This window comes from Centrocercus urophasianus, unplaced genomic scaffold (assembly GCF_019232065.1).
Source record: "Centrocercus urophasianus isolate 14NV4802_14NV808 unplaced genomic scaffold, USGS_Curo_1.0 seq_13, whole genome shotgun sequence".
Lineage (NCBI taxonomy): Eukaryota > Metazoa > Chordata > Aves > Galliformes > Phasianidae > Centrocercus > Centrocercus urophasianus.
In genome coordinates, this window is record NW_024884475.1 from 44207237 (window position 1) to 44216035 (window position 8799).

An 8799-nucleotide genomic window follows, 5' to 3' on the forward strand; every position below is an offset into this window, starting at 1 on the left:
GTGTGTGTGTGTTTCTATACCTGTGCCTGTGACTGAGCACAGCAGTGCTATAGGAATAGAACCACAGAATATCCTGTGTTGAAAGCTGAGTCCAATTCCTGGCTACGCACAGCACCACCCAGAATCCAAACCCTATGTCTGATGGCACTGACCTAAAGCTCCTTGAGCTCTGACAGCTTGGGGCAACGACCACTACCCTGGAGAGCCTGTGCCATACCTACCAACTGCTAACACCTTGCTCCCAACCCAGCCCTGCCTCCTGCTGCCTGGTTGATCGCTTGGCTGCAACTTAAGCTGTGTTTCAACATCAGCTATTTTGGGCCTAGAAGATGGAGTTTCTCCATACAGAATGGAACTTTCTTCCCAAAACCGTGTGTCACCCTCTGTGCTCACATTTTCCATGGATGAGGATAAGTCATCTGACTTCTTGGTGATAAGCAAGGCTCAGTAAGCAACATGCAGTTCTGGCTTGTTATTTATTGACCCCAATGTTCCTAATGCAAATCCCTGATGTCGTGTATGTGTCTGCAGAGCTGGCTGCCCCTTCTTGCTGTTTGTTTTCTAGCCTGCTTATTAACTAAGTTTCTTAGGCTCTCCTTTTCTCTAGTTAATGTATAGCTACAGCTTACTTCCTGCTTTGCATCCATATGCCAACCACAGTTTGCCATTTATTCTGCCAAATTTATAGCTGCAAACTCAACCAACAATCTTTCTAGGTAGCCACTAAGAATTATGTGCAAAATGTTATTTCCTAAATCTGGATATGATTATCTTCTTTCCTTCTCCAAAACAACTCCCCTTCCGAAGGCACTGGGAAGCACAGAGGGGGACCAGGACTCAAAGCATCAGTGCTGCCATTCTGTCAACCATGCTGTGCCACTTTTCTGTGCCTTGACACAATCTGCCAGTGTTTGGTTCCCCCACAAAATCAGATCAGTCTGCTTCCTCCCCAGACCAGGTACCCAGCTCTCTAATTTCCCCCCGCCATGCCCATGGCTGGGTTTTTCCTCCCACTCCAGGCACGCAGCGCCCAGGGGAGATATTTGTTTTCATGCTGACTCAGCGCTGCATCCGTCCCCCTCCAGTCCTGGAGAAGTCATGAAAACCACTCACAGAAAACATGAAACTTGTACAAAAGCAAGGTGGTTTGTGGTGTGCAGCCATGGCTGGGTCTGGGTTCAGGTTGAGCAGTGGGGTCATAGCTGATTCTGGCAGCCCTGTGCCATATCTCAGCTCTCCTGGAGCTGGAGGAGCAGGCTGCAGACAAGAGGCCCTGTGTGCAGGCAACCGCAGGTATCTGGCCTGCTCTCCTGCCTGCCACTGCTCCAACTCCAAAAGGCAAAAGCCAGGCAAGAGCTTCATCTGGCCACCATTGTTAAAGAAAAGTGGTTATACAAATATATATTAACAGCTAGAGGGAGGTCAGTGAGTCTCTCCCACTTCTGTTGGATGTAGTGAGGAACATGTTATCACTGAGGATGAGAGAATACCGAGTTTGTCAGTGCCTTCTTTACTTCTTTTTTTAATAGTCAGACACAATATCAAAGTACTGCAGATGACACAAAGGTGGGAAGGAAGAATTGATCTGCCTGAGGATAGGAGGGGCCTCTAGAGGGATTTGGACAGGCAAGATCAGGGCTGAAGCCAATTGTATGAGCTTCAACAAGACCAAGTGCTGGGTGCTGCATTTTGGTCACAGCAAGCCCATGTATCACTACAGGATTGGGGCAGAGATGCTGGAGAGCTGCATGGATGAAAATGTTCTGCTTGTGTTGGCTGATGCTTGGCTGAACCTGAACCAGCAGTGCGCCTAGTTGGTCAAGAAGGCCAGAAGCATCTTGGCTTGTGTTAGGAATAGTGAAGCCAGCAGGAGTAGGGACGTGATTGTCCCTCTGGGCTAAGTTCTGGTGAGGCCGCATCTTGAGTACTCTGTTCAGTTGTGGGCCCCACACTACAAGAAGGACATCGAAGCCCTGGAGTGTGTTTAGAGAAGGGCAGTGGAGCTGTACAGGTTCTGGAACACATAAAGGTCTTATGGAAAGCAGCTGAGATAAATGAGATAATTTAATTTGGAGAAGAGAAGGCTCAGAGGGTAGACGTTATTGCTCTCTACAACTGTCTGAATGAAGGTGGTAGAGTGGTGGGAGTCAGCATCTTCTCCCAGGTATCAGCAACAGGATGCATGGGAATGACCTCACGTTGCACCAGGGGAGGCTCAGGTTGGATATTAGGAAATGTTTGTTCTTAGGAAGAGTGGTGAGGCATTGGCACAGGCTGCCCAGGGAGATGGTAGAGTCAGCATCCTTGGAAATGTTCAAGAAGAGGGAAGATGTGGCACTAAGGGACATGGTTAGTGGGCATGGTGAGAATGGGCTGACAATTGGACTAGATAATTTTGGTGGTCTTTCCAACCTTAATGATTCTATGATTGTAACTCATCTGTTCTGCACCAAGCCCTTGCCTGGAACAGAGTGCCCTACAAATTCTTACGTTTGCGGTTGACAGCAAGATTTTTGGGGCTCACTTCTGCTTGAGCACATGAAAATGTGACTGCAGGTTCATGCAGGGTGCAAAAAGTGCTGCGAGCTGTTCTGCTGCCTGTGCTTCTGTGTCACAGGAGTCGGGTGACTTTCCAGTGATTTCGCAAGGTAGAACAAGGCAATGTTCTTTCCACATTTATTCTATGCATGCAGATCTTTCCATTTGTGTGCCCTCTTCTTGGAGGAGAAAATTTTGCCAATGGAATAGGAAACGGGGATGCTGAGATGGCAGGGGATTGGGGAAAAAAAGAGTCACCATGCTTTTTGCAAAGCTTTGTGCAAAAAGCAGTCTTCTGCAAAGCTGTGCGTGAAGTTCAGTTCCACTCAGTGCTCTCTCTTGAGGATGTTGCTCTGTTGTCCCAGAGCACAGCTGGAATTTCTCAGCCCCATGTGTGCTAAGTGGGATCCGTGGCAAATACCAGAGCCAAGATGACCTGCACCCAGAATGCTGATGGCTGTGGGATGGCCAAATACACATTGAGCTCACCTGCAGTGAGTTTGGCTCTACTTTAGGATAAGGCATCATGGGCAGGGCTTTCCCTTGACAAGGGCTCAGAGTTTAACAGAACATCAAAGGGAAAGCATCACCTACCTGCAACGGATTACGTATTACAAACTCCAATAGCCCCAAAAGTCAAAATACGGTGCACTCCCGCTTTTCCAAATGCAATGAACTGAGCTCAGGGGAAGATCAGGTTGGATATTAGGAACAGTTGCTTCTGAGAAGGAGTGGGGAGGCATTAGAACAGGTTGCCCAGGGAGTTGGTGGAGTCACCATCCTTGGAACAGTTCAAGAGCTGTGTGGATGTGGCACTGGGGGACATTGTTAATGAACATGGTGGTTGGGCTGGATAATCTTATAGATCTTTACCAACCTTAATTTTTCTATGATCCTGCTGTTACCCTGCCCTCTGGAGTTTGTAGGAATTTCAATGTAGGAAGTGGAAATGGTGAAAGTCCTCTGTTTCCCCTGCTTGTTCCTTATCACTGGGAGAATGAGGAGCACTGCCTCCTGCCAAGGGACAGGAATTTCTCGGCTGGGCAAAATAATTTACAGGATGAATAACCACATAATGAGGGATGTGAGACGAGTGCTAAATTTACTACTTCTATGCACCAGCTGATCTTGCATAAAATTAAGCTCTTTACTAACTGTCACTTCACGTCCTGTTTGTGAATTACTGCGAAACATGAATGTCATTGCTCAGCTCTTGCAAAACAGCCCTCCAGCTCTGGGAATAGTGCTCAAAAGCACTGTCATGTCCCAGTGGGCAAAAACACTGGTTGCCAGCCAGAAACAGCTCCCCTGGGGCACATCATGTCTCTGGGGGAGAGAAACAGTGCCCTTTGGAAGAAGCCACTGAATAGCTGATAAACTCAATGTGTGTTTATCTGGGCATATCCCATGCTACCTAATGCTCAAGTGAAAATTTCTACCTGCAGCTGGAAGCCTGTGTCTGAATTCAGGGGCTTCAGGAAGAGCTCTGCCTTCCAGAAGCACCAAACTGCAGAAGTGCTGGGAGAGGACATAGATGGGCTGATGGTTGAACTAGATGATCTTAGTGGTCTTTTCCAGCCTTAATGATTCTGTGACAGAAACCATCTAAATTCCCAGGAAATCTCTGTTCCTGAAATCTCTGGATAGTATTCGCTGAGGTAGTAAGAAACAAGGGTCCCACACTGCTCCAAAGATGAAAATTGTGATGGTCACCATTCATGTGGATCTAGACATGGGTTTATGGACATGTAGAGCAGTTATTGATGTGCTAGAGATGGACTAGATCTTCTCCTAGGCTGTTCACTTCTATTATTATGCAGATTATGCAGTCTGTTGCTATTATCAGATCAAAAATGTCATTAGATAGGTCTGCATGATGATGTCGTGAGCAGTCACTGAGAGAACTTGGATCTCCTTCTCCCAGAGTCTCTGACCGGACAACAAAATGTAGGCAAGTACAGGATGCCTGGTGGCTGTGGCTGTGACAAAGCGCTTTTCTCATCTGTGTACAATTAAGGGCAATCAGCCGTTCTCTCTCATAAAGTGAACATCTTCAAAAGCTGCAAAATCAGTAGCCAGGTATGCTACTGTGGATGCTCTATCCCTGGAGGTGCTCAAGGCCAGGTTGGATGGAGCTCTTGGGCAGCTTGATTTGCTGGGTGACAATCAGCCTAGATTCAGACTAGAGTGGGTTGGCTCTGAGGTCCCTTCCAACTCAAACCATACTGTGGTTTGCTGATCAAAATTGTAGAGAGAGATGGCAACTTTAAGACAGCTATGAACACTTTGCCTTCTAGAAGACTGCATGGAAAGATTTTCTGTGCTTTAGTGATACATCTCATTGCAATTTCACAGACACACTTAGGGAAAGAGTATGGCACAGGCTGTCCAGGGAGGTGATAGAGTCACTGACCCTGGAGGTGTTCAAGAAATGTGGAGATGTGGAACTGAGGGACATGGTTAGTGAGCATGATAGGGATAGGTTTGGGTTAGAGTTGCTGATCTTAGAGGTCTTTTCCAACTTTAATGATTCTGTGATCCTCTGTGAGACTTACAGCATGTCATGGATGAGACAGGTGAGGCCCCCAGATCCAGGCAAGGCACAGCTGAAACAGACCCCCATGATCAGACCTGACACTGCTGCTAGATAGCAGACATAGGATTTGTTCCTATGATGTCCCTTGGTTCCCAAAACTCTTGGCATTCCTCACACTGCAGACATGACACATCCCTACCCCTTACAGAACAGGGCGTGAAGGGTTTCTGGGAACCAGGCTCTGACTCCTTGCAAAAGGAGGGCGGATGTGCCCCCAAAACCCTCCTACACGATACCAACAGCTGTGCATTCAGCAGACCTGCTGGTTAATGATCTTGCCCATAAGTAATGTTTTAACCATAGAGTAGCTTTTGTTTGCTTCAGAAGCCACAAAGCCAAAGAGGAAGTGGATGAGAACGTGGGCAGGATGGTGGCCAACAGCCTCATGACCTCAGCTTGTTCCGCTGTGCAGGGATTGGTGGCTGCTCTCTGGGACAGGGTTTAAATTCCCCACGGGTGCAGATGCCAGGCAGTCAGGGACAAGGGGAGAAAGCCAGAGCGTCACTCAGCCCACAGTAGGAGCTGCTGCTGGGATTGCCAGAAGCCCTTCGAACAGCTGTCTTCTCCAGCACAGGAAAGGTAATTTTTTTGCTTTTTCACATGCTGTGTGCCATTATGAACATAGTTTTTGCTCAAGAGGCATTGGGCTGCAAAGCTGCATTACTGGGGAGGAATATTTGATGCTTTTCTATGGGAGTAGTTCTGCTTTTAGGAGGAAGGTGTTTTCTTAAGTGATGCCAGGTGTGGCAGTTAAAATAGCAGCTTTATGTCTGTGTGCTGATGGATGTCAGGAGGTCACTGAAAGCCCTGAAGGCTTCTCTCTGCAATGTGAACAGATCTTTGACTCCTGCTTGGAAACGTAGGTTACTGTGGTCAAATGTCTGCAGGGTGAAATGAAGGTCTGGCCATAAATGCAGCATGTAAACTTAATTTACAGCCATTCTAGTTAATAATTCTGAAAACTAGTTTTAAAGTAACTGAAAAACAAACCTGAGATGGAATTCTTGCTGCTGTTTAGTTTCTAAGCATCATAAAGCCAGCTAGCTGTGAGGATGGAGAAATGACTTTGCCATGGGCAGGCTAAATCCTTGCCAGAAAGATGTTCTTGGCACAACAAAAACAGGAGAAAGGAAAGGTGTTTTGGGGGGTATTTGACTTGATGACTCCCTGTTCCAACCTGTTTTCCAGGTGAAACATCACAATGAAGCTGGCACTTCTTTGCTTATGTTTTATCAGCATCGCTGCTGCATGGCCAGTGAGTAAATCCTAAATGTCATTAGCAGTCACATGCATGTTTTCTGGGCATGTTAGCAATAAATTAATACTCACAAATGCTTTTTCTCTTTCCTCCCTTCAAGGTGAACAAATCCAAGCAGCATGCGATTTCTGCCAGCTCTGAAGAAAAATACGTAAGCTCCTTTTTGTTAACATTCTGCCTGTTTTCTTTAATAAAGTAGTTCTTAAGACTAATGTTCAAATGGGATATGGTGCTTTATTCCTTGTCCTCTCCCTGTGGCAGTGAATGGATGAGGATGCATCAGTGCTGCTCACCTGTGCCATCTAAGGATGCATGATGCCATCAGCTCTGCTGTGCTTCTCTGGGTATTAAAACCTCCCTTCTTCTCCTGCAGGACCCCAGGAGCCATCACACACACAGGTACCACCAGGATCACGTGGATTCTCAGTCTCAGGAGCACCTGCAGCAGACACAGAATGACTTGGCTTCACTTCAACAGGTAGAGCCAGCTCACGGGGAGAAAGCATGACATCTCCCAGTGCCAAGATTTAGAACTGAGGGCTTGAAGAACAGCAAGCTTGTTTCTTGCTCTACTATGTGTGCTAACAGTGAGCTTTCTATTACTTTCAGACTCATTACTCTTCGGAAGAAAATGCTGATGTCCCAGAACAGCCGGTAAGTCTTCTGGATGGCAGCCAGTGCATAGAAGTACTCACTTTCCTCATCTAAATGCATCTATTGTAGTAACACTTCTTCATAAATAATGCAAGGTTTTGGGCAGGATGAGACTGACTGAGAGCAATTTATGAACTTAAGTTTGCAGCAGCACCTAAGCACTGGGTTACCAGAGGGACACCTCTCAGCACACCTCATAGAATCACAGAGCTTTTTGAGTTGAAAGGGATCTTTAAAAACCATCTGGTCCAAACCCTCTGCAATGAACAGGGAGATGCCTTGGATACATAAATTTGTCTCATGCATGCTAAATGCTTTCCAGGACTTTCCCGACATTCCAAGCAAGAGCCGAGAGGCCGTGGATGACAGTGATGATGATGACAATGATTCCAATGACACTGATGAGTCTGATGAAGTCGTCACAGACTTCCCCACAGAGGCACCCGTGACACCTTTCAACCGTGGGGACAACGCAGGCCGGGGTGACAGTGTGGCATATGGCTTCAGGGCCAAAGCCCACATGGTAAAGGCGAGCAAGCTCCGCAAAACTGCCAGGAAGGTGAGCAGCGCTGTGCAGCAGCACCTGGCTTATTGGGAAGGGTGGTGAAGATGGGAACAGTTAATCATAGCACCGTTAAGATTGAGGTAGGACCTCTAAGATCACCAAGCCATTCCCTCTCATTCTATTGCTGTTATCTGGGAGAAGAGGCCAACCCCCACCTCACCACAACCTCCTTTCAGGCAGTTGTAGAGAACCGTAAGATCTCCCCTGAGCCTCCTCTCTTCTTCAGACTGAACCATCCCAGTTCACTCAGCTGCTCCCCTGTCCATCTCTGAACATGCTCCAGGGTCTTGCTGTCTTGTAGTGAGAGGCCCCAAACTGAACATGGTACTTAAGATGTGGTCTCATCAGAGCTGAGTCCAGAGGGACAATCTCCTCCCTGCTCCTGCTGGTTGCACGATTTCTGACACAAGCCAGGGTGCTGCTGGCCTTCTTGGCCACCTGGGCACTCTGATGGCTCATGTTCAGCTGCTGATGCTCTCCATTTTACCTCTATGCAATGCAGCTCATTGAGGATGACGCCTCCGCAGAGGTTGGGGGCAGCCAGCTAGCGGGCCTCTGGTGGCCCAAGGAGAGCCGCGAACAGGACAGCCGTGAGCTGGCCCAACATCAGAGCGTGGAGAACGACAGCCAGCCAAAATCTGACAGCCCTGAGGTGGACGGAGGTGACAGCAAGGCCAGCGCTGGGGTGGATAGCAGGGAGAGTCAGGGCAGCGTGCCCGCCGTCGACACCAGCAACCAGACGCTAGAGAGCGCTGAGGATGCCGAAGATCGGCGCAGCATTGAAAACAATGAGGTCACCCGTTAAGGAGCATCTGTGCATTGCTTCTTTTTTTGTTTTTTTTTTTTTTGTAATTTCTGTGCAAGCGCAGGGCTGGGGGGAGGGAGGAGAACCATAGCGGCGTGTGTTTGTAAATGTAGAGCGTGTGGCCGTGCTTAGGTCGAGGCACCGCGGTGCCATTGAGCCGTAACGAGCCGGGGCGAGCGCTGCCCGCGGAGATGCTGCGCGTCCCGCTGCTCCTGTGTATATTTTGTAATCGGATTGAAATAAAAACCACAAAAACCTCTGGGCTTTGTGGCAGCTGTGTGAGCTTTTACCCCTTTCCTCCCTGCATCGGGTCCAACACCCAGCCCCTCCCCGTGCTTCCACCCCAAAAACACTTTTTCCAGTGGGACGGCCCCGAGGAGGGG

The 8799-nt window shown here is 48.2% G+C and overlaps 1 protein-coding gene across 1 annotated transcript; it reads left to right on the forward strand.

Moving 5' to 3' along the window:
• The first annotated feature begins 5620 nt into the window (after positions 1-5620).
• SPP1 (secreted phosphoprotein 1) lies at positions 5621-8675 on the forward strand. The gene is made up of 7 exons (XM_042812361.1): positions 5621-5713; positions 6323-6389; positions 6493-6543; positions 6766-6870; positions 7002-7046; positions 7369-7605; positions 8114-8675. The coding sequence occupies exons 2-7, from the start codon at positions 6336-6338 to the stop codon at positions 8414-8416; spliced, it is 795 nt and encodes a 264-aa protein (XP_042668295.1). The 5' UTR covers positions 5621-5713; positions 6323-6335; the 3' UTR covers positions 8417-8675.
• Positions 8676-8799: the final 124 nt, after the last annotated feature.